This window comes from Centrocercus urophasianus, unplaced genomic scaffold, assembly GCF_019232065.1.
Source record: "Centrocercus urophasianus isolate 14NV4802_14NV808 unplaced genomic scaffold, USGS_Curo_1.0 seq_15, whole genome shotgun sequence".
Classification (NCBI taxonomy): domain Eukaryota; kingdom Metazoa; phylum Chordata; class Aves; order Galliformes; family Phasianidae; genus Centrocercus; species Centrocercus urophasianus.
The window spans coordinates 34,653,443-34,678,090 of NW_024884697.1; the positions used below are offsets into that span (position 1 = coordinate 34,653,443).

At 38.5% G+C, this 24,648-nt stretch overlaps 2 protein-coding genes across 2 annotated transcripts in view; both read left to right on the forward strand.

Annotated features, from left to right (window-relative positions):
• The window catches only part of TBC1D15 (TBC1 domain family member 15), a 28,257-nt gene extending 17,795 nt beyond the window's left edge, over nucleotides 1–10,462 (forward strand). The window contains exons 9-17 of the mRNA XM_042815774.1: nucleotides 1,284–1,387; nucleotides 1,667–1,761; nucleotides 2,894–3,010; nucleotides 4,753–4,853; nucleotides 5,539–5,638; nucleotides 5,986–6,083; nucleotides 7,665–7,781; nucleotides 8,316–8,402; nucleotides 8,985–10,462. Coding sequence (XP_042671708.1) covers nucleotides 1,284–1,387; nucleotides 1,667–1,761; nucleotides 2,894–3,010; nucleotides 4,753–4,853; nucleotides 5,539–5,638; nucleotides 5,986–6,083; nucleotides 7,665–7,781; nucleotides 8,316–8,402; nucleotides 8,985–9,185 — 1,020 coding nt within the window. The 3' untranslated portion in view covers nucleotides 9,186–10,462. The remainder of the gene's footprint in view (nucleotides 1–1,283; nucleotides 1,388–1,666; nucleotides 1,762–2,893; nucleotides 3,011–4,752; nucleotides 4,854–5,538; nucleotides 5,639–5,985; nucleotides 6,084–7,664; nucleotides 7,782–8,315; nucleotides 8,403–8,984) is intronic.
• Nucleotides 10,463–22,727: 12,265 nt separating this feature from the next.
• Nucleotides 22,728–24,648, forward strand: part of TPH2 (tryptophan hydroxylase 2) — a 50,890-nt gene continuing 48,969 nt past the window's right edge. The window contains exon 1 of the mRNA XM_042816007.1: nucleotides 22,728–22,826. Coding sequence (XP_042671941.1) covers nucleotides 22,728–22,826 — 99 coding nt within the window. The remainder of the gene's footprint in view (nucleotides 22,827–24,648) is intronic.

Below are 24,648 nucleotides of genomic sequence, written 5' to 3' on the forward strand. Positions count from 1 at the left end.
GTTTTCCTTTTATTTTAGTGGAAATCCTGCAGCCTTAATGCTTTCTTTCTAAACTTGTTGATGAAAGAATAAGATAAGAATGATAAGAACGCAGTCTTCTGGGGATTTAAGCATAAGAGAATGATAACATTGATATTACAGTTATTAAAAATACATATTGAAGAGGATAGAGCAAAACTGAAAGATTTTTAAGTTTGTGTGACTGTTCTTTAACATACTTGTGCCTGAGGTATCTAGGTAAGGGCCCTTGTGCAATCATGACAATTCCTGCAAACCTTTCTTCCCAGCCACCAGTGTTTCAGTGTCACTTGTGTTTTTCAGTGCCAGAGGAGTGAGTGCTCCATGTTATTCATGACTCTTGATAACAAGTACATTAAATGCTGATCCATTAAATGGAGATCCTCTTTAAAGACAACGCTTCTCTTGCATTCTTACATGCTGGAAGAGTTCCAGTTGCTTCTTGGCTGGAGCACCAAATTTCAGTGGTTGATGCTATTTACTACATCATCTTCCTTGCCTTAATTTAATAGAAAATGGAAAAAATGCAGTGAGGCAGGAGTATGGCCTTGGATTGGTAAACTGTGGGTCTTTCAAGTCTTAGGACTTGGAAAAAAATGTCTTTTGACATATGAGATAGCACTCAGCTAGTACATTTTTGTTATATGGAAATGATTACTTAGAAAGATGTCTGACAAGTAGCGCCCTTGAGTGAACAGTGGTATTTTTGTTTGCTTGAAAGGTTCATCTGCATGTTGGCAGTGTCTTGTTAGATGAAACTATTTGTTTAGAAAAGATGGAAAATGGAAGGTTATACTTAATATGAGTGTGTAGAGGCAACTTCAGCAGTTAAACAGCATCATGTTCAAATGTATAGATTTGAAGGTACTTTGTTTTTTTTGTTTCTTAGTATCTGTGGTGCCCTTAAGGTTTTTTTTATTTCAAGAAGTGATGCAAAAATATAGGAAGAAATACCTTTTAAAAAGCTTTTTATATTCTTAGGAAGTATCTAATAGTCTACAGTTGAGAACATATGTTAAATTGGGTTCCATTCCAGTTTTTTTATGAATCTAAGTTGTATTGCTGCTTAATCATGCTCTCTTCCTCCTTTACCTTTGAATCTGTTAATTAGCAAATAAAGTATGGCTGCAGTATAACGAGAATGAGCTTATTCATAAGTTTTGTTTCTCTTAAGCTGTTACCTTCAGAAGCATTGTACAGCTGTAGGAGTGTTTCTTCACAAAATTGAGTTAGTGTTTTTGTTTATGTTTCCAATTTTTCCTTAGGGACTCTGCCATACTCTAAGAAAAGAAGCATGGAAATTTCTTTTGGGATATTTTCCTTGGAATAGCACTAAAGAAGAGAGAGCGAACTTGCAAAAAAGGAGAACGTGAGTCCAGTTTCAAGTCGTAAAACACACAAAATTGTTTGGTGTTTTTTCTAAGGTATAACTTGAAAGGTAGCTGTTAAAGATTGTTCAGTGCAGTGAAGTGTTTGACAGACCTTCTTAAAAAGATTATTCCACTGAAGTGAAAACATTATATCAACAGGTTGCTGTTACCCAATTTATTCCAAAGAACAAATAGAAAGAATATTTAAATTAGATAAAGGAAGAAAGAAACATAATGATAAAGCATGTTGTGGTTTCAAAATGATTTTTCTTCTTCAGGGATGAATATTTCAGGATGAAACTGCAGTGGAAGTCTGTCAGTGAGGAACAGGAAAAACGAAATTCAAGATTAAGAGACTACAGGAGTCTCATAGGTAAATTGGGTTTCAGAAACATGCAACTGTGTGAACTCAAACCTTTGCAACTCAACATGAAATTGAAGAAATGTAAGCTTTTGAGTAACCTATGTGGGAAGAGGCACTGAAAAACTAATATGTGTCTATTCTCAGATGTCTAAATTTTCTTATAAGCTTAAAGCCTTTTCCTAACCAGGGTAATTGGGAGCTTTTACACCATAGTGCTGCAGAACAACTGGATTTTTTTTACTTCCCTTACTAAATAACAAAATGCTTTTTCCTTTTTATTTGAAAATGCCTTAAAATAATGGTGATACAATAAGAATTTTATAAGGATTAAGAAAGGTCTTGAGATTTATAGAATGAGTGTGTACTTGTGTACAGCTTATTAACTGGACTGGATGATCTTTTAGGTCTTTTTCAACCTTGGTGATTCTGTGAAACTGAAAATAATATTCAGGGTTAAAAAATGGCTGAAGTTCTAAGTATCTAAAATGTAAATTAAAATATTAAACTTTTGTAAATTAGATCCAAAACTATGAAAAAGTATTTTTTTTTTTTTTTTCCCCCTTAAACCACTTAAAATTTTTCACATTAGGATGTGCTTTTTGAATTCTACTTTAATAAAGAACACGCTACAGGCTTAGTTTATTTGAGGCATCACAACTGTCGAAGGAAAGCAGTGGTTTCTGCTCAATATGAGCTACAAGAATTTGTTACAAAGAACTTCTAATGTGCTGTAGTGAACTATAACTGTCTTTTTGCTGATGGTATGGTGAGCTTTATGTGCTTGTGATGCTGTGGCTTATGCTGCATCTCATAAGTATTCATGAATGGCACTGCATAGCTAGCTTACATAAAATTGTTCTTAATCCATGTAAGTGAAGAAAATTTCCACTGAATTATAATCAGGATTTTTTCCATTTGAAACAAAAGCTTTCAAACCTTTTTTTATAAACAATACTTTTATTGGAGGAATTTTCTTCCTTTTCAAGTATTCTTTCAGTGATACAACTGTTATCTTTAACACTCCAAAGCTTTGCAACATCATTTGAGGGAATAAACTGCAGTTTAAAAAAACCGAATTGATTAGAATGCTGGCTTTGTACAACATGTTCTGAAAATGTTTTTAAATCTGGACTGTTTTTAGAGAAAGATGTGAACAGAACAGATAGAACAAATAAGTTCTATGAAGGTGAAGATAATCCAGGATTGATTTTACTTCATGATATTTTGATGACCTATTGCATGTATGACTTCGACTTAGGTAAGTTGTGCTCCTCTGAACTTAATAGCTGGTTTAGTTTCTGATGTAAAGCTTTGCTTATGTTAAGATCTGTTACTACGATCGATCTCATATTGCTTACAATGCTTTCTTGAAATTCAGGGTTCATATTTTAATAACATAGGTAACTTTGCTTTCTCATTCTCTCTGACCCAATCTCATACGTGTCTGAATTCATCAGATGAAGTGGGATTAGGAATTAAGTGGCAGTTTGCCTTTACTTTATCCATACTGTTGTTTTCTTACAGTTGAGGCAGGTTTGCTTTTCAGAGTTTTAACTGGATTTAATAAAAAGTGATAAACCAGCTGCCACCTCTGTAATTAAAACTCAACATGCTTAACCAGCTGTTTGTAAACATGACTGTATTTCTGAATACTTCAAAAGCTGGTTCTCAGGGGGTATACTTTGCAGCTTTTCAGAAGCTGTACTTTAGTGTTTGCATCTGGCATAGATGGAAAAAGAAACATATCTGTTCTTAAATCACAGTACAGGTGATACTCATGTTGGGATTGAATAGGTCTTTCTAGCTGTTTTTCACTTCTTCATCCCTAGCATGACATCTGGCTCTTCTGTGCTTATGTGTGGCTGATTCTTCTAAGGAAAGGTGTTGGGATTCTAAAAGTCTGTTTTGTGATGGATTCTGAAGGAAAAAAAATCAGAATAAATCTTTAATTACTAAAACGTTTTGCTGCAGAGCTGTAGTTCTTGTCAACTTTATCCCTTCTGTCAAGTCTGTAAAGAGACTTAATCCTTGGCTTTTGAAAGAGAAGGAAAATTAAAACCAAAAGTCTTCCTGAACCTTGTAGTTCTATGTCTTTTCACATTTTTACCTGCATAAACTTGCAGTAACATACACTTTATGAAAGAAAAGCATGTTTACCACCTGGTCTGTTAAAAACAGTTTAGATGGCTTAGGTTTGTACGGAGAAGAAGTCTTTTGTTTTATGAACAAGAAAGAATAGTGGAAATGCAGTTACATGTATCCAATGATTCTAAGCCACTGAAGTATTGATATAATTCTCATTTTAATATTTCAGCAACAGCTACAGCGAGTCTGGTTAGTGCCACAAATCTCCCTATGAATGAAGGGGACAGATCTGCTGTTCATATAACATGTTTTATGAATGTATTTCTCAAGACAAATGATAATGAAACTGGTATTGATCCATAAGACTTTTAAACTGTCTTGTACAGCAGCATTTTCTCTAGACTTATTTTTGCCTGTAGTATTAAATGTACAGTGAATAGATTTTTCTAATCTTCTTGAATTATTTACCTGTTTTCTGTTTTGTTCTATTTCACTTCTCACACCTGCTCCCTATTTTCATTCTCACTGATTCCAGTTCTTGTCAGTTACTCAATTATAATTACATTATTAAGAAATGTAACTGTCTGTGCTTGAGTGTAAGGGAGAAATATGTTAGACCAGCTGCTGCTGATAGACATGCACATAATTTATGTTCTCCCTTAGAGATGATAGCAGTGGGACATCAGATGGCTTGAACAGTAAGGTAAGGTAGTTGGGAGAGTGAGACAAGGGAGAGAAACAAGCTCTGAGAGTCCTTCTCTATTCTCTTCTTAATTGTGCTGTTAATTCCAACTGTAGTGAATATGCAAACTTGTAATGCAAACATCAGTTTAGCTCAGTCATTCAACACACTTGAAAAATGGCTGCTTTACTGTTGAGTTTATTTCCGATTTGTCTTTTTTTTTATCTGTCAAGGTTATGTCCAGGGAATGAGTGACTTGCTTTCACCTGTCTTGTATGTTATGGAGAATGAAGTAGATGCCTTTTGGTGCTTTGTGTCATATATGGATCAAATGGTAAAAATAAGTTGTTTTTTCTTTAAAAAACAAAAGCTATGGGTAGCATTTGGAGTTAAATTTGTGAACTTTTTTTTTTTTAATACTTTTAAAGCAAGGATCCTCTATTATATTTGAAGTTGATGTGTTTTGTCTCTGAAAGAAATTATAGTGGGTTGATGATAATCTTACTGTGTAATGTGGACAGATTTGACTACTTGGAAATTCCAAAGTAACTCAGAGCCAGAATGCTCACTTTCATGTTAATCAGTAGTCCTCTTATAAAGATTTTGTCCAGGAGTCTGGAGCTTAGACTTCCCACAAACAGAAACTTCTGTGCTTTATGCATGTGGTGAAACAACGTGTGAGCAGGACAACAAAAACAAGAGAAGTTGTCTTTTCTTTTGAGTACAGCATTGCTGCTTGACAGTACAGAGTGTAGACTAATTTAAATTAAAATTATCATTTGTTACATAACAAAGTAAATGAGGATGATGTTGGATAAGCATGGTTCACTGCTTAACTTAATCCTTTCAGATTTCATTAATTACAGGTAACAGTGCTTTAACTGCTCCGCACATGAAATATCTAAATGATGAGAATCACTTGCTGTGATAAAACTTTGTTATAGTTAATCATGTATGTAAATCTACGTTGTCATTATGAGTTAATATAAATGACAGTGCAAATATTTTATTTCGTCCAGCATCAGAATTTTGAAGAACAGATGCAGGGTATGAAGACACAACTAATTCAGCTGAGTACTTTGCTTCGTTTACTAGACAGTGGATTTTGCAGTTATTTAGGTAGGTGTGTTCCTCATGCACAGCAACTAAAACAACTTACTGCATTCTGTGTGCATTGATATTCTGACCAGTCTTCAAACGTATTTCCAAGGGTAATGCAATATGGCTATAGGACTTATATAGAAGATTTCTAAATTAGAAACACCTGTAAGATTTCACTGACTGCTTTGCATGTGCTGAAAAAGTGCCAGCTTGTTACTGACTTATGCGGTCGTCCACCAAGTATCATTGATTTTGAAGAGGGACTACGATTTTATCAATTGTATGATTTTGTACCTTTGAAGTCTATTTTTCCCATTGTCTTAACCAAATGTGGTATTTATGAAATGTAATGCTCGTATTTCTAGAATCTCAAGACTCAGGCTACCTTTATTTTTGCTTCCGATGGCTTCTCATCAGATTTAAAAGGGAATTTAGCTTTCAAGATATTCTTCGACTCTGGGAGGTAAGCAAGAATTTCATCACACAAAATCCAGTGGTCTTTTTGGAGTTCTATAAAGTACCCTTCATTTGTATGACAGCATAGATCATTCTACGAAGTGATTAATACTCTAATAGATTAATTAAAAAATCTCTGTTGGTGTAAGAGAAGACGTATTAGCACATGTTATGTTTTCTTAGCCAAAACAGTAACTTGAGATAAAAGTGGGTTATGTTGGCTTATTTTCGTAAGGCTTGGACAGGACCTCTCAGATGAGACTCTGAAGTGAGAGTAGTAACTGGAGAGTATCAGGTCACCTTTCTGTGTGTGAAAAACATCATGTGCCAGGAGAAGTGGTATTGGTGTAGCACTCATAAATATAGGATCCAAAATGTGCAAAACCAAAAGAATTCCTGTATTCTGAGGTATAAAATGATAATGAGTTTTTTTGGGGGGAAAAAAATTGCTTGTCTTCACGTTTCCTGTTTGCAGTATCTTATCAGTATTTTTAAAAGAATAATTTTTCTTTTTAACATGATGAGAACTGTATTTGTATTCATAGTTTATTATCCTAGTCTAGATGTTCTTATCACCTGTGCCTTAGTTCATGTATAAACGTGTGTACAGAAGAACAGCACGCTGTACATCAAACTCCTTGGAGTACTTTTACTATCTTAGGAGGATGATGGAATCCTGATGATACGTGATAGTCTCATAGGTTTTGTTTATCACATAATAATGTACATGGACTGCTCCAAAAGTAATTGCTCCTGTTTATTTCCATGGAAACTACCACAGGTACAAAGAACACAATGACACTGTTTGATGGAGCAAAATCTTAGCTACGAAGTGCTATGTTTCAACATAATCACCACCATTAGCTATGCGTGTTTGCCAGCAGTGATCAAGAGCCTGTGTGCAGTGCTTATTAAAATCTGTACCAGCAGAGATAGCCCACTGTCACCACTGCTGAAATACACCACTCACTGCTCTCACACCCATTCTTTGGTCTCAGTAAACATTCAGCAGGAGTCAGTGGGTGCGGTGTTTTCCATGTAAGGGAATTCAGTGCCACCCCTTTGCTTCATCCGCACTTCCATGTCAGACACCATTCTGTCAGACTGCCCCCCTGCTGCCATCTTCACATGGCGACAGCCTGGAATGGAATATTGGTGGGAAAGTTCAACCCTTGCTGTTGTACCAACACCATTGGCCTCTGAAGTTGTGGGTCATCATAAAATAGGCATTACTATATGCTAAAAAGGCATTACTTTTAGAGCAGCCCTCATATGCTTACTACAAGTATTCAGTATCTTTGATAGGAGATGGGGAATGAGGTATATCTTGTTTTCCTTTTTTTTTTTTTTTTTTAAAGGCTTTTTGTTAATTTAAACTTATAATTGCCACTAACTTCACAAAGTTAGTGAAGAAAAGAAGAGAAATAATTGTGGAAATTAGTAGTTTCCTCCAAAAATAGCTTGTTCTTGTTTAAATCACTAAGCTTCAGGGTTTATTGAAGATTTATTTAAACATTATTTTCTAACATTTGTCTGTCCTTTCAGAGGAAGTGTGTAAGCATTTCAAAAGTTTCTCATATTTTAACAGGTCATGTGGACAGAATTGCCTTGCCAGAATTTTCATCTTCTCCTCTGTTGTGCTATCTTAGAATCTGAAAAACAGCAAATAATGGAAAAGCAGTATGGCTTTAATGAAATATTAAAGGTACTGAGTTCTTGTGTGTTATTTAATTCTCTGGCATTAATGCAGTGTCTTTGGTATTCTGTGTTGGGGAGAATGGAGGTAGGGAAGGTGAAATACCATCCTCTGAAGCATTACGTTTGAAATGACTGTTTGCCATGCTTTCAGAATGATTTATGGGATGTTTGTAGTTAGTGAGATGATGAGCATGGGAAGTGATTCTCCCTTTTAAACTGTTGCTTGATATGTTTAATCTTAGTTTTTGCTATGTCTTTTATAATCTCATTTGATATCTCACAGAAAATATGATTTAGGGAGTAAGTTAGGAGGGCTAGGTAGTTTGCCACATACAGAAATATAATGGATTCCTCATACAAGTCTCAGTGATGAAGGCATACTGCATCTTCCATTTGTCAATACAAATAGACAACGTGTTTAGCACTTCACAGCTTAGGGGGCAGGCCTATGAAATGATATTTATGCATGCAATATATTTAACAATGCAGCATATTTCACACAGTTTGTTACACTTACTATTTGTGAACGTATTTTTTTTAGCATATCAATGAACTGTCTATGAAAATTGATGTGGAACATATACTCTGCAAAGCAGAAGCAATTTCGATGCAGATGCTGAATTGCAAGGTAATGATATTTTGAACATATCTACTGTAAATAGCTATATTAAAACTAAGTAGTTGGCTCTAATTATACAAGTTGTGAAATAACTTAATGTCTGGCTGAGATAAAAGATATGCTGTGCCTAAATAAGCACCTGTATTCCAGAAGTCTTTAAACAAGATAATTTTATAGGGAAATGCTTTCCACTGGTGGAAAGCTGAATTGTGCCTTTTGATTGGGATTTCTTAACTCTTACTGGACAACCTCAGTACAAGTAATTTGATGTATGATGAGCTTAAGAAAGATGAGATATAAGATCTGTTGCACTGAAAGAATACCAGATGAATACCATACTTCACTAGATAAAAATAATTTCAAGATAAAGTGTAATTTTAATCATTGTGTGGACTTGTATTTTGGAGATGAAAATCATTAATTGGTTATTGAGCCTTTCTTTCTCTGTCTGTTAGAGAAGCAGATGCAGAAAATGGTACTAATGCTGAGAGAGATGTTTGTAATACAGCTAAATTCAGATGAATTATTACTTTGGGGATGGGGAGCTTAATAATTAAAAAAATCAAATGAAATTTCCCCTTGCATTTATAGGAGTTGCCTCAAGCAGTTAGTGAGATCCTGGGGATGGAAAGCAGTTCTGTAACACCGGATTCAGATACTGGAGAGGATGAAAGTGGAGCTGTGCTGAGCTGTCCTGCATCTCATAGTATCTCAACACCTGTAATCGCTGCCAATGGAACAAGAGAAAACACTCAACAGATGTCTGAGACACAGAGCTTGGCACCTGCATAATTACAACTGATTAAATTGAAGAAGGACTTTACTGAGCACGTTGTCTCTGAGCACTTGAGAGATGGATATTTAAATTTGGTGTTGATTAAGCTTTAAGGTTGGAAAGAAAATCTGTACTGTAATGCTCTTGCATTAAAGCTTTACGACATGACTCAACTTAACTATTTTTGTAGTTTCTTCTACCAAATAGCCTTTTGTTTTCAATAACATTCCTTAATATTTTTGTAGCCAAGTGCATTTTCTTTTTCTGGTGAACTGGAAATGGATGGTGATCAAGGAAGAATTTGGAAATTATGCATTTGCTGAGCTTTCACACATTGATCTGAGACAGTGTGAGTTCTTTGATTTGAGCAGATCTGCAGTAGTCCAGCTGAAACTGCTGTACAAATTTTCAAGCTGAAGAGATGCTGATATGTTAAAGATAATTTTGTAAATGAATGAGTTTTCCCTATTTCAAATGTTTACAAAAATACTTCTAAGTATTTGTTGCTGGTTGAATGTAGATTTGAAATGGACATTTTTACTTAGGCAGTTTAATGTCCAAATACTGAATTTTGTGTAACTGGGAGTGGATGAACAGTATATTTTTACATTAACATATCTTCACTTTATATATGCATATATATTTACACACATACACTATATACACAGATGTTTGTGAATACTAGAAGGATAGTCATATTTTCAATATCTGAATAAACGTGACTGTTCATTCATATGAATCAGTTTGGCCAAATTAATGCACAGCTCAAACCTGGGCTCTTTTTCAGAACTGTTTTCTAACTGAAGGTAGTTCATGTGAATACTTTCAGTCTTACATTTGAGGTAATTTTGCAATGGTTTCTTGCAAACTTTACTAATGTTTATCTTTGCTAATATATTAACTGATCAGTTAACTACTTACTGTTTTTATGCCAAAATTATTTGCAGAATTAATAAACAGGTTATTAAAAAGTAATCACAGTTAACACTAATGCATTTTTTTGTATATGCAAAAGGCAGTGTGAGTTTATTCCATGCCATGCTGATGTCTTTGACGTTATGTGAAATTTAACATAACTGATAAAGTGTATTCATTATTTGGTAACTATTGTACATATTATAAAATAAAAATCAAAGCTAATTTAGTGTTTTTAATTAAATCATATTTAATTAAACTAGAAAAAATCTAGTTGTCTCTTTGATGTAAGAATGTGAGACGGGACAGCTAACAACTGTTAGTCCGTTGGCATTGTGCATTCTGTGTAGCAAAGAGCAGTGGGAATATTTGCTTCTTACAGAGTGGTGTATGCCTTTCATCTGTAGCCTCTTGGTGGTGGATATGAAGGAGCTTTCTTTTCTGCAGCAGTCTGCTGTTATAAACATGACTTGTACCATCTAAAGCAAATATAAGCAATACAAAAGGGCTTTAATAGATGAATAAAGTTGTTACAACTATCTGAGACCCGATTAAACTTCTCACACCGGTTGTGAACAAACACTGAAGAGCTGAATCAGTACCAGCTTTGTTTTTAATATTGCCCGTGTGCTATCTCTCATCAGTTAATAAGAGAACCTTATGCGTTACAAGTCAAGGATTCACAGCACAGCGAATCTGTGGCCTTTCATTTCCTGCTCAGGAAATTACTTGAAGCATCAGGCCTTTGTTCGTTGTGGAGCATTGTGCTTCTCGGCAGTAAATCTAACATGGCACAGAATACATAAAGGCTTTAGAATTTATATCATCGACACCGTTGCTCACATGCACTGAGTTTCGGTATTTTTGGTGCACAGAATTCACTTTGAAGTGCATTTGTTAAATATTTTTGTGAAAAAGTGTTAAAATTAACCTAGGGAAGGGAAAGCTACAACTGAGATGTTGTGGGCAAGCCTGTCCATTAACTATGTGTGTGTCTTAGTTATTTAGGGTATGCAGTCAACAAATGGAATATGTTCAAATCTCGAAGAAAATCCTAATTGAATGTTTAAATGTTTAGGAAAAGAATATTTCATCATAGAATGGCTTGGGATGGAAGGAACCCCAATGGTCATAAATCTACAACAGCCCACCACAGGCTGGGCCACTCAACCTCCCCATTTAATACTAGACCAGGCTGCCAGGGCCCCATCCAAACTGGCCTTGAACACCTCCAGGGAGAGGGCAAAAAGAATATTTAAGTGGGATTCTGTTATTTGCTACCATTTTAATCATGCTTGATAAGAAATACTACAAAGCTTTGTTTTTTTAAAAAAAAAAAAAGGACAGAAAGAAAAAGTGAAGTTTGTCTTTTTGGGGGGTAAAATTCTTTTCCCTTCACGGGATGGCAAGGATGAGAAAGTTGCCCCTGAACTACAGTGAGCAGCTACTGTGGAATGTAGAAAGTGGTAAGCTTACTCTGCCTTCAGCAGTCAGGAGACGAATGCCCCCTTTCGTGTTCATTGCCTTCTAGGCAATGAACCTTCATTGTAGGTTCCTTGCTGCTCCCTTGCAGCTTGCAAAGGGCTGAAATCAGGAGGAACCTCATCCTCATGCTGGAATATAAGTGGCAATAATTGTATACAGATTACTGCAAACCTGTTTTGTTTTGTAATGCTTGGACTTGAAGGCAATTTTTTACTTTATTTATTTATTTATTTATTTATGGTGTGTGGGGGGGATATATTTAAAACTTAATACTTCTCAGTCTTGGTGTTCAAATAGCATCTCTTCCAAGGTAAAGTTTATTTTTACGTACCCCTCCAGAGATGTTGCTCCCTGGCTAGCATAACTGGACAATTTTATTTGCTCAAAAGTAATTTCTTCAGGATTTTTGCTTCTGCTTGACAACAAGAAGTTACCTTAACAAAAAGGAGAATCTGCCAAAGGTTCATAGGAATTTGGACCAATGTGAACGTTTAATAGAATAGATTTGGTACTGGGAGGTCTAAAATGGTTACAGAAGGATGATGTATTTAGTTACCTGTTGTAGTCATTCACGCTTCAGTTATACAGAATGAATTTAGCAAAGGTGTCCCTGTCCATCTGTCATCAGTGTATTTGCACCCAGCAAGTGTCACAGCCAGTGGTCTTCAAACCTATATCAGGTGTGGAGGTTTTGTATTCACTGTTGTGGGTGATTGAATGAAGGCTACATAACACGTTATGGTCCTGATTGCTTTAGGAACCTGGTGTGGAAATATTGTGATTTTGACTATATTAGCAATTTTTTTTTTTTTGCATCTGTAGTATAATTAAAATGAAGGCAGTCAATGAGCCCAGCTTTGTTGCTAACAATTTCTTCATAGCATATTTGTGCTTTTCTGGTGGAGAAACTAATGATGCTGATAGTGCTTCTTCAGCTGCTCTAAGGGATTTTTTTTTCTCCTTTCTTTTCCCCCACATATTCCATGCTGAAATATGTTTTGGCTCCCAGTCAGCCTAAGCAGTGAGATTCCTCACTGGTTCAGGTGCAGATTACTGAGCACCTAAGCAAATCTCCACTGCAGAAAATTGTCAGCAGTAAAAGGTATCTTTGGAGCTTTCTGAGATAATGTTTTAGTTCAAAATATGTTTGAGATGCTTTTTTTTTTTTTTTTTTCACTTTCCTGAAATGATTTTTGTTACTAAAATTGAAGAAAAAAGATTTTATTGTAAATGAGTTGGCATTCAATATTTAGTCCATAAACAGAATTCTTGGTAGCACTAGCACAATTGATGCATACTGCAGTGTAATGCAAGTGAAGCCTGACCAAGTTGGGAACCAAGTCTGTAGGCAACATCTCTGCTCTCCTCAAAAGGATCCTTGTTAGACAACAGGGGAAAACACTAATGAAGTTGTTGGTGTTTTAAAAGTGCATCTGAGAATTGATTGACAAAGTGGGCTGTGAGGAAAAACAATCAGTTTTGATCAATACTCTTACACAGATACAGCTTAAAATAGAAGTTATTTGGTTCATGGGCTGTAGGAAGCTGCCTGGTAATGTTATTTTTCTGTAGCTGACTAAATATCTTGGAATATATTTTCCAGCCTTTTGGCTGCTTTCTGAACACTTTGAGATCATGCTTGGTGCCACTTCCATCTGTGTGAAAGTGATGACAGAGGTCAGCACTTGTTCATACAGGAGAAATTCTCTGAGATGCTCTATGGATGGTGTGCCTAAGGCAGGCATCCCAACCCTTGGTTCTTCTCATGCAGTTAGGCACCTGGATTTGAAGCACGTACTGCATGTGAGCATCAGTAAGATGCATACCTAACCTAGCAGATAGATTTCATATGCATGTGCAGTTATGTTTGATTTAAAGATGCTTTCAAATGCTTTTCTTCTAATGGTGTTAAAAAAAAAAACAAAAATGAATTATGCTTCATGTTTAGTAGGATCTGATAATGTCTGCTATTCAATTAAGCGTTATAATGTCACTGCATTGCAGGCCTTGTATATGTTCAGCTTTAATTCCACTTTTCATTTAAGTGGGGATTTTAACCATAAACATTTTGCAGAGAATGTGTGCTATATTTTCACGTTAAATAGCCGTATCTTTGCACAAATTGAATTTCCTGATGCATTCTAAACAAAAAAATAATTTGTAGGATGTCAGTTTTTACCTCATCCCAAATAAATGTCAGAATTGAGTCAATATGTATTTCAAACTCCATGTAATTCAAATAAATTAAGTCTTCCAGATGGGTTATGTTTTGAAGGAATTGGATTATAATGTAAGTTTTGATTATATAGGTTACACACCCTACTGTAACGTTAGTTCTTATGCCTTTCAGATATATTTCTAATGAACTGTAGGGCCCTGTTGTGTAGAAGCAAACTTTTTGCCCAGGCAAAGAGAGACTGCTGGCCACACTGTTCCTCTGGCTGACTCCAGCAGAGTGCCCATCCAGGCTCTCTCTGGAGATGGGTATGGAGGAAGGTGGAAATACTCATGGATGGAGACAATGGCAGTTTAACAGGGAAAGCAAAAGGTGCTCCTGCAAGCAAAGCATTACGAGGATTTCATTATCTACATCCACAGGCAGGCAAATGTCCAGCTGGCGCATGGAAAGCAGGGCCTCAGCACGTGTGGACAGATAACACTGTGACTGCACATGTCCCTGCTTCCTCCTCCTCTCCCTGCGCTTCTCTGGCTGAGCACAGCGTCATACAGCAAGGGATGTCCCTTCGGTTGGATTGAGCCAGCTCATGGCTGTGTGTTCCTAACCTTGTGCCCACCCCTTGATTAAGAGGAGGCAAGGCCTCAGTGCTGCACACAGCCTGCTCAGCCGGAGCCAGAATATCAGTGTTACCAGCAGTGTACAGCTGCAAATCTAAAGCACAGAACCATAGGGGCTGCTATGGGGAAAGCTCACTCCATCCCGGCCAGACACAGTATGAAATGATGACGGCCGCTCTTCGTGGTGTCTGACCTTGAGCTAGAAATAAATTAATCCTTTCTCTTGAAGTTGACACTTCTTAAATGGTCATTTAGATTGGATACAGAAACGATTGTATTACACAGAAGCAACTTGTATTCAGTTGTTCTATGTCATAACTCCACATAACACCAGAAAGTTCTCCCATAGGCTTCTGGTGATTGAATCCTAGATGGAATTGTGCTTTGGGTTATGTGAGCATGGGCCAGCTTTGGGTGTTGGTGTTGGAGAGCTTTCCACGTGCTCTTCTGATTTGACTTTTAAAGTTACTGACATAGGAGACCAAGGTCTTTAACATACAGGCACTTGGGTTCAAAGTCCTGGTAATTCTTCCAGCAGCAAACCAGTATGACTATAGCTAGAGAAAGTGTCAGTCCTGATTCCTTGCTCTCTCCCTTGCACTGCTGGCTTGCTTGTGGTGGCGGGATCCATTTGTGCAGGTGTGCAGTGGATCATATAGAGGACCTGATATATTTCAGAGCTAAATACCTCTTGTCTCCAATCATACTGCACATTTTTTCACTGTGTGTATATACCTGGATATGTGCATACCTGTATTTATTAAAATCGTGGATTTGCAATACTGGAAGGCACTTCTAAAAGCTCATGAACAATAGACTAGTGAGTATCTCCTGTTGGAAGGTGTATCTTACATCTGCTAGCTGCTTGTCTAATCTCTTCAAGGCTTCCTGTAAGGTTGCATCTACAGCCTCTGCAGGCAACCGTTCCGTGGCCCTTGCTCTTGCTGTTAGAAGCCTTTGCTGTATGGTGAATCTTCTGCTCTCCATACTGACATGGAAACATTTTTTTCCTTCCAGCAATCTTCTATGTTCCTAGTTTTGTCTTTACTTCTGCTTAGGACAAACATAATTGGAATAACTTCTTATTCTTATTTTTTTTTTTTTCTTCCTGTACTAATCATTTTTCTTTCTACCATCCAGACAAGTGTTGGTCCATATAATTTATTTTCCCCACTGTTGAGATGTAAACCAGACATAGAAGCTTGAATGAGATTACCTGCATTGAACAGGATTGGAGGTTATCTCTGTAAATATGGCAGAATCTTACTTAAACACGTATGTTTGTACATTTTGTGTATTGTATGCTTCCAGGTAGAGTGAATGGTGATGATTTTCTGCAACCTCTGACTCCCTTGATGTGAGTTCTGCCTTCTCATAATTGTGTAGCTGGTCTACAAGAAGCTCCCCAACAACACACATCCAAGATCTGCTTAATTTTTTTAACTGCTAAGCACCCCCAAGTTAAGTATAGTAGAAAGTTAAGGGTGGCCACTACATGGTCTGCTACACAGTGTAGGAATGGGGACAGGTACTTGTGTCTCTCCCGTTCCTTACACCCTTCCATTTAACAGCAAACCTGCCCTTTTGTCTAATCTATTTCATCTTTTCCTTATCTGTCTTGTGAGAATGTTATGAGACTATGCCAAATGCTTCACTACCGCCAAGATTTATGACGTGAATTGTTTTGCCTCGATCCACAGGACTGTCATAGAAGGAAATGAGATTAGCTTGACTCAGTCTGTTCTCGGCAAATCCTTCTTGACTGTTTAATCATCTGTTATCTTTTAGGTGCTTGCAAATAATACTACTGTTTTTCCAAAAGAAAAAAAAAATTAGACAGATTTATAAGTCTTCAGCCTTTCCTCCCACATATCTTTTCAAAGATTTATGTCATTTTGGTCTTTTCTGAGTCTTTTGCCACCTCTCCATTCTCTGAGTTCTCAAAACAATTATTGATGGCAGAGATTTAATGAGTCTATTCTGCTAGCATGGTTTCTGTGCCAAGCCATTCATTATCATCAGACTTACCCAACTATTCTCCAATGTTGTTTTATCCTGCAAAAAGCTGAGAGCTTATCTCTCTGTCCCTGCTATTAAATATGATAGACCACTGGTCACAGTGGATTTCTTTAGCAAAGAATAATTAAAAAACAAAAACAAAAACAAAGCATTAAATACTTAGGCCATTTTAAATTATTTATTGTCTTGTCATTTTCTTGTGTTCAGTTGTGGGGTAATACTTCGTGGTTTTGTTTTTTTTTTTTCCTGACTGCTACTGTATTTATAGAAAAAATCATAGTCTTTTGAGGTCCTATAATAATTACTATGAATTTTTGTACCACAGCTTTTATAGAATCATAGAATCATAGAATCAATCAGGTTGGAAAAGACCTTGAAGATCATCAAGTCCAACCACAACCCAACCATACTACCCTAACTAACAGCCCTCCGCTAAATCATGTCCCTGAGCACCACATCCAAATGGTTTTTAAACACATCCAGGGATGGCGACTCAACCACCTCCCTGGGCAACCTATGCCAGTGCTTAACATCCCTTTCTGTAAAGAAGTGTCTCCTGACATCCAACCTAAACTTACCCTGGCACAAGTTGAGGCCATTTCCCCTCGTCCTGTCACCTGTCACCAGTGAAAAGAGACCAACCCCACCCTTAGAAATTGGAAGAGAGCAATAAGGTCTCCCCTCAGCCTCTTTTTCCCCAGACTAAACAGCCCCAATTCCTTCATTCTCTCCTCGTAGAGCACATTCTCCAAGCCCTTCACAAGCCTTGTTGCTCTTCTTTGGACCTGCTCCAGCACCTTCTTCAGCATCTTACACATCAACATGTTATGCTGTTCATATTTAAAAGCTCAGTCCTAATTTTCATCTTCTGCATGTAACATTTTTGAATAGGCAGCAACGAAACTAATGATTTATAATGCTAGTAGTATCATAGTAGTACTAGTACTAAAAGTGTAGTAGAGGACTGCACTCTCTCTTCAGTGAAATAGTTTCCCAGTTGAACTTGTAACTTCTACCTTTAGTGAGTGCTGTAGGTTAGCCCAAGTGGGGAGCTAAGCCCCAGTAGAACGGGGAAGAGGTAAAAGTAAGAAAACTTACGGGTCAAGATAAAGCTTATTAGATAAAGCAATAGATGTGTGCATAAATAAAGCAAATAAAGAATTCATTCACTACTTTGCATCAGCAGGCAGATGCTCAGCTGTTTCCAGTAAAGCGCAGCTTCATCATGTGTAACCACCTGGGAAAATGAATGCCATTAACTCCAAATGTCCCATCTCTCTCCTCTTTTCCCATATTTTTATTGCTGGTCATTATACTACATGGTGTGAGATAGCCCTTAGGCCTGTCAGGGTCAGTTGTTTTGGCTGTGTTTCCTCTCAGCTTCTTGTGCACCACAACCTACTCACTAACAGGGCAGCATGAGCAGGAAAGGCCATGATGATGTGTAAGCATCCCCCAGCAATAGTAAAGCATTGGTGTGCTAACAACCATCACTAACAAGCGATTTTGATTACAAATCCAAAATGCAGCACCTTATGAGTTATTATGAAGAAAACTAACCCTACTCAAGCCAAAACCAGTAGCAGAAGGAAAGAACTGTCTTTCTACACTGGGTTTCCTTTTTTTAGAAGGCTGTAATAACACTGAATTTCAGATCTTTTTCAGAAAATCTCCATTTCTGCGTTCTTTTCTGACCTCTCTTTTGCTAAAGACAATGTAATTCCCATTCTACATAATATTTTCAACACATTCCTCACTGCTGGCTCATATCCAATCTATGAGAGTTTTCTCTTTTGTTGTTTTCTTCCAAATCCTGAACCAAATTTTATCACCTGTATTTCCATATCTTCCTAGTTAGTCTATCATTTGGTAGATACCAAACAACAGCTGTTCGTGAATTAAAATCCCCTTATTGCTGTTAGAACTTGGGATAATTTTGTTAGCTGCTTGAAAAACTGTGCCTCTTTCATCTTCATGACTTAAAATAAAATCTACGTTTGCATCACACGTTTCTCATTTAGAGAAACGTACGTAAGAGTTAGCATGTCCATCTTTGGTAACCTGGGAATTGTACATCTTTCCTTCCTTGTTGAAGAAGCCCCTTGGTTAGTCCACTTGTAAACGATTTCACAAAGCCCTGCGTAAATTATGATTTGGTTATGTTATAAGAATTCAATTTTCTGCTTGTGTCATCATCTCTTGCAGTAATAATAAATGTGTCTGTTCTTATTCTCCCTGCACTTTTGACCTTTTATTGAGTTAATATTCTTCTTTCAATTTTTAGATCTCTGTGATGTCTACCTTTGTTTATGCCTCTTTTGATACTTCTCCATAGCTTCATTTCTTTCTGACATGATGACTTGGAAGTTCTCCTTCCCACTGTAGGAAGCCTGTAGACAAAGACTTCATGGTGATCTGGCAAGCAGAGATAAATTCAGATTAATTCTTGGTGTACACAACCGTAGTCTGAGTTGCATCAAGAGAAGCATGATCATCAGGTCAAAGCAATTCTGCCCCTGTACTCTGCTCTTGTGAGATCTCATCTGAAGTACTGTGTCCAGTTCTGGTGCCCCTAGCACAAGAAGGACATGGAGCTGTTGGAGCAGGTCCAGAGGAGGGCCTGATGATCAGAGGGCTGGAGCACCTCCCTTAAAAAAACAAGCTGAGAGAGCTGGGGCTCTTCATCTTGGAGAAGAGAAGGCTCCAGAGGCACCATATAGTGGCCTTCCAGTTCCTGAAGGGGCCTACAGGAAATCTGGGGAGGGACATTTTAGAAGGGCATACAGCAGGGGGACAAGGGAAGAAGGCTTTATCCTGGAAGAAGGTAGATTTAGGCTAGATATCAGGAAGAAATTGTTTACTGTGAGGATGGTGAGACACTGGAACAGGTTGCCCAGTGTTGCTGTGGATGTCACTCCCTGGAGACGTTCAAGGCCAGGCTGGATGGGGCAATGGGCAACCTGGTCTAGCGGGAGGTGTCCCTGCCTACAGCAGGGGGGTTGGAACTGAATGATCTTAAGTTTTCCTTTCAGCCCCAACCATTCTATGATTCTACTGTGCACTGTGAATTTTATCTTCCTGCTAAAATCAAATAGAAGGACTTATCATTGCTAGTATACGTCATGAAACTATTGCAAACTATTTTACAAACAGATTTAAGAAAAGCTATGCTGAAATGGACTGTCAGTGCCTCTAAGAAGAAGAAAATGATTGAAACTTGAAAACACCCCACAGATCTACTTCAATTTTAGAGCTAATTTTCCACTTGAATTCTGTGTTTCTTACATAATATACATTTTAGGAGTTCAGTCAACTTTGACTTTGTTCTCCCATAACAGGAAGGAAAATGTGCGTAAACTAGAGATCTTAGAGTTACTTGACTTCTGATTATAGGCAATAAGAAGACTTTTAGAAATGAAAGTGAGCTTATCCCTGTGTGCTAGAAAGGTACATTTATTTCTTACTGTAAACATTAAGTGCATCTTCCAAAGTGAGATTGCCATGTGGCACTCTGAAATATGTTACAGAATAGGTATTTTTGAATAGCTACTTCAGTGAACTTACAGAGCAATACTGTCATGTGGCACTCTGAAATACGTTATAGAATAGATATCTTTCAATAGCTACTTCAATGAACTTCAAATTTTTTTCTTTTCTTTTCCTTTTTTTTTTTTTTTTTTGAACAGCAATTTTAAGTTTTTACTTGGTTTATGTATACGGAACTGTGAACTACAGAGAAATGGATTGATCTCTAAACAAACCCTCTAGCTTAGCACTATTCCCAGAGCCATATATCAGCTCTATTTTAGTGGGACTTGAACAAAGGAACAAACATTTTCAGTCTATAAATGTGTGTCCTTCAATGTAATTTGTATGGAAAAGTCCACCTACAGAATGAGCTGCAAACTAATACTTTCTTGTCAATCTCTTTGTGGCAGTCATGGGGAGTCAGTGTGGCTAAAACAGTTGAACCACACGTCTCGTGCCTACCTGTTCATAGTTCATGCCAACACAACACACTGTTGTTTGTTTTGCATTCACAAGTCATTCTGAAGAGGTTATGACAGACAGAAAATCTTTGCCATGATCCAGCCGCCAGACAGAGCTGTGATCATTAGCAAGGCTGAGGGTAGCAGGGTCATCTCAGATTTGTGTGGTGTCGAGCTGCAGAACTAGCATCTAGCAGCAGATAAAATTGCGCTCTGTCATCATGATGGAGAAAAAACTGCTCAGTAGAGCTTGTTGTCATCACTGGAACATTTGGAGAATGCTAAGCAATATCTCTCCTGCAAATTGTTCAATAGCAGGAATGATGTCTGGGTATCTCAGGCACAGCCAACAGGAATATCAAAATCCAAAGACCTGTCTTGTGTTCCTATGATTAAAAATAATGAATAAACATGAAAGAGAGTATTTCATGGTAACTTTGGGTATGAGACAGAACTAACACCTGCAGACATCCATCTTTCCCTCAACTAGAAAAATTAAACAAAACTTTGTGGGTTAGCAAGACAAAAATGATTGATTTCCATTACAGGCACAAGTAAGGGAACCAAATATTATGCAATTTTATTGTCAAGCAAAAGGAAGAACCATTATTACATGGAGCAGCTGTGATCCCAACTCAGTCCTGAACATCAGACATATGTTTCCATTTTACAAAAGGGCTCATCTGTCTGACAAGGGCTGGTTTAGACTTGAAACTCTTGCTGGTTTGTTAGTTGTGGTAAATGATCTCATCATACAAAAGCATCATGATCTCATCATACGAAACAGTATAAAACTTCCTGTTGTCCTTTTGAGATGGTCTCTTTTTATGACCAAAAAGGGTTCCTCAGAGATGCAGGTATGTAAATGTTAGGTAAAAGATAGTGAGTCTAGCAAGGATAGAGACACTGACTTTACATAAAGTGAGCATGCTAAAGCTGAGCCTTAGATGTAGCGTAAAACATAGCACCATGAGAACTAGGCCTTTCTGCTACTTTCCTTGAGTAGCTCTCTGCTCAGTCTTTCAGCTTCAGAGTCTGATTTTAACTTTTCATTCTTAATCCATGTGATCTTTGCATGTATGTGAATGCCATGAAATGCCAATGAAGGCTGCTGCAGGGAAGGCACCACTGGAGACTTCCAAGGGGAAGCAGTGACCATTTTACCGGTGCTTCAGAACAGAGAAAAGTGAGCACGTATTTGAACAAACTTACTGACAGAGCATTCCCAATCCAGCTGTGGTGTTCGGTTTACACTGTACAGCTTACTCAAAGTAGCCAATGGAAAAGTTTTGGAAAGTGAGAGATGTGGAGAGGGGAAAAACAGGAAGAAAAAGTGACAACAGTAAGTGACAAAATGAGTATTAGTTTTTAGTGTGCGGGTATAAGAGAAATAAAAGATCCTAAAACTATTTCACAAGTAGTCAAGTTATTGTCTTAGCAATTACTTTCTGCTCATTTACAATTTGTGAGGCTCTATAGGCCTGATATTAAGTAGGAAGCAAATTCTTTAGAAAAAACCTTTACCCTTAAGACATAAGCAACTCAGAGACAGGTGAAGCTGTCCAATACAAAAACAGACCTGGAGGATCCATACTGGACTGTTTCACCTCCGTAGATAATTAATTGCTTTATTGATGTTGTGCTTAGAAGAAAATCTTATGATCAAGCCTGGCCCTTATATAGCTGAGGTAGAAAACAGCTGTCGCTGCCTCGGCTAAAAACCATTCTCCAGTTAAGCATCCTTTTTCAGTGGAAGTACTCTTTCCATGTCATCAATCGCTCTCTAATACAGAAGGTTTGTTAAGCCTTTCATTATAAGACAGATCTCCTACCCCTTAATGCTTCCTCTCTGAACCTACCTACATTTTTCACTGAAGAACATAAAAAGAAATGAGGAAAGATGAGTTTCTACATGAAAGAATTCCTCACATCAAAGCTGACGTGGAAATAACTCTGTGCAACTTTCCACTCCTTTTATTTATTTATCGTTGGTGTTGTACTGAGGCCCGCTGTCCGTGTCCACACGTGCTCCCCAGGGCCACCTGCATCCCGGCTGCCCAAAGCCGGCTGGTGGGGCTCCTAACACGGGGCGGTTTGGGGCTCTGCGGTTGGGTTCAAGGCGGGCCACCACGGTGGGCTATTCATTGAGTATCACTGAGATGTGAGGAGCTGCAGCCGCTGCCCCGAGGCTCTGCGGATGAGGTAAGCGAGGCCGAGGACGCCCGCCCGCACACGGCTCCGTCAGCGGCGTCGGGTCCCCCCTCGGCGGCTTTCCGTCAGCCCCCGCGGGGCCGGATAAAAGGCGGCGCGGCGAGCGAGGAGCAGAGCGTGGCGCTGCCCCGCCCGGCCGGTCCCATGCAGCCCGCCATGATGATGTTCTCCAGCAAGTACTGGGCGCGGAGGGGCTTCTCGCTGGACTCGGCCCTGCCGGAGGAGCGCCCCGGCGGCCTCACCGTAAGTGGCGGGGCTGGGACAGAAGTGGCGGGGGGATCCGGAGGTAGGGCAGCGAGCTGCCGGCCCGCGGGTTTAACTTTGCGGCCGCAGGCATCGCTGGCGGCTGCTGAGAATCCAACGGGTGCTGCTTCCCAGCGCTGCCGCGAGGGTGTCCTCAAACAACAGCGAAAGTTTCGCTAGGAAGGCATGCACGGAGGGTGAGCCGCGCTGCTGCAGTGCTGTCAGAACACGGGAGCCCAGCACAGCTGTTCCCGAGCGCCAAGGCTGTGCCAGTGCGCTTACAAACCTCGCAGCGGTTTGTAACCGCAGCACTCTTGGAATGTGTTTGATGGCAGCAAGCGGCGGTCGGAGCGGTGCTCGTGGGGAGCAGCGGTGCAGCCGGACCGCTAATCGGCTCCGAGTAGGCTTACTCTGTCTGTAACGGGTGCTGATGTTCTCATCTGCTCTGAATGGGGTGAACGTTTTGGGTTTTCAGAACTCAGAGCCCATAAAGTTGTATGTCAGATCTGCAGCGTGTGGGGGCTTTGAGAATTTGAGTAGAACCCACGGGATGTGTTTGCTTGTACCAGTTGTGAACTGGCCTTACAGGAAAACGTGTAACATCCTTGTTTGTGTGTGCTTTATTTCTGTCAGAAATGTTGAATTAAATGGAATCTGTCTGTTTTACATATTTTGTTTGAGTTACTTTGAGTTATTCTGTAGTTCACTCCTTTGCTCCTGAGTACTTGCACTTGCTCCAGGCAACTCATTTTCATTAGGATGGTTGATCTGCTTACCATTAAAACACTTTATGATTAAATAATAGGCATGGCTGATAAGATTTGAGCTCTTGCAGTATCCTAGCCTCTTCAGTTGGGCTTGTGATGATTAGCTAATCTGGTTTTCTTACACTCAAGAGAGGCTTTCAGTCATCACTTCAGGTAATGCTTGTTTTGAAGTAGTGCTGAACCTTAGGCAGTCATGGAGGGTGACAGGTGCCCTTGTTTCCCTGAGGAATCAGTGGTACTGAGGTGCTCAGGATGACTGTGATCCTCTGTGTGTAGCTTCCTGGAAACAGCTTACAGAGAAGAAGCATGGATGCTATATAAACAGCATCTGTGCACTTCATATAGATGAAAACTGCTCAGCCAAATCCCAGATATTGTTGAAGTTAAAGCCAAAGTGACCTTCCACTAGACTGTCCCCAAGCAAACCCCTCAGCAGGAAGAACCATATAAGCTCAATTGCTAAAAAGTAAATGTGTTTGAGTGTCTTCACAAACAGAATTACTTTTTCCAAATGGTTTAAGTATGATCTGATAAATGATAAGAGACCACAGAGACCTGTGAATATGTGGTAGGGGTAGTTTAACCTGTGCTATTTTAAGTTGTTGCTTTTGGTAAGAAGATGCATTTCAACTAGCCCTTCTTTTAATTCAGTGCATTCTTGTGCTTTTTATGTATGTGTGTATACACACACACACACGCACACACACACACACACACACACACATATATATATATATATATATATACACAGATATATATATATATACACAGATATATATGTCCAGTGGGAGCTGAATATCCTGTGGTCTCACGCAGCAGAGGGAAGTACCTCAAAGTGGACTGGGATCAAGTAGAAAAGCAAACTAGTTTAACATGTGCCGTGTGGCTGTGTTGAGAGGGTGTGATGCAAATATCTCATCTCTGTCAGCAATATTTAGTGCTAAGAAAGCTATCTCAATTAGTCCAGCTTGGAAAAGGAATTAGACTAAACTTTACTAATCTCTTTTTCCTGGGACAAAAAGCTCCTTATGAAACGTAATGTTTTTTTGGAAAGC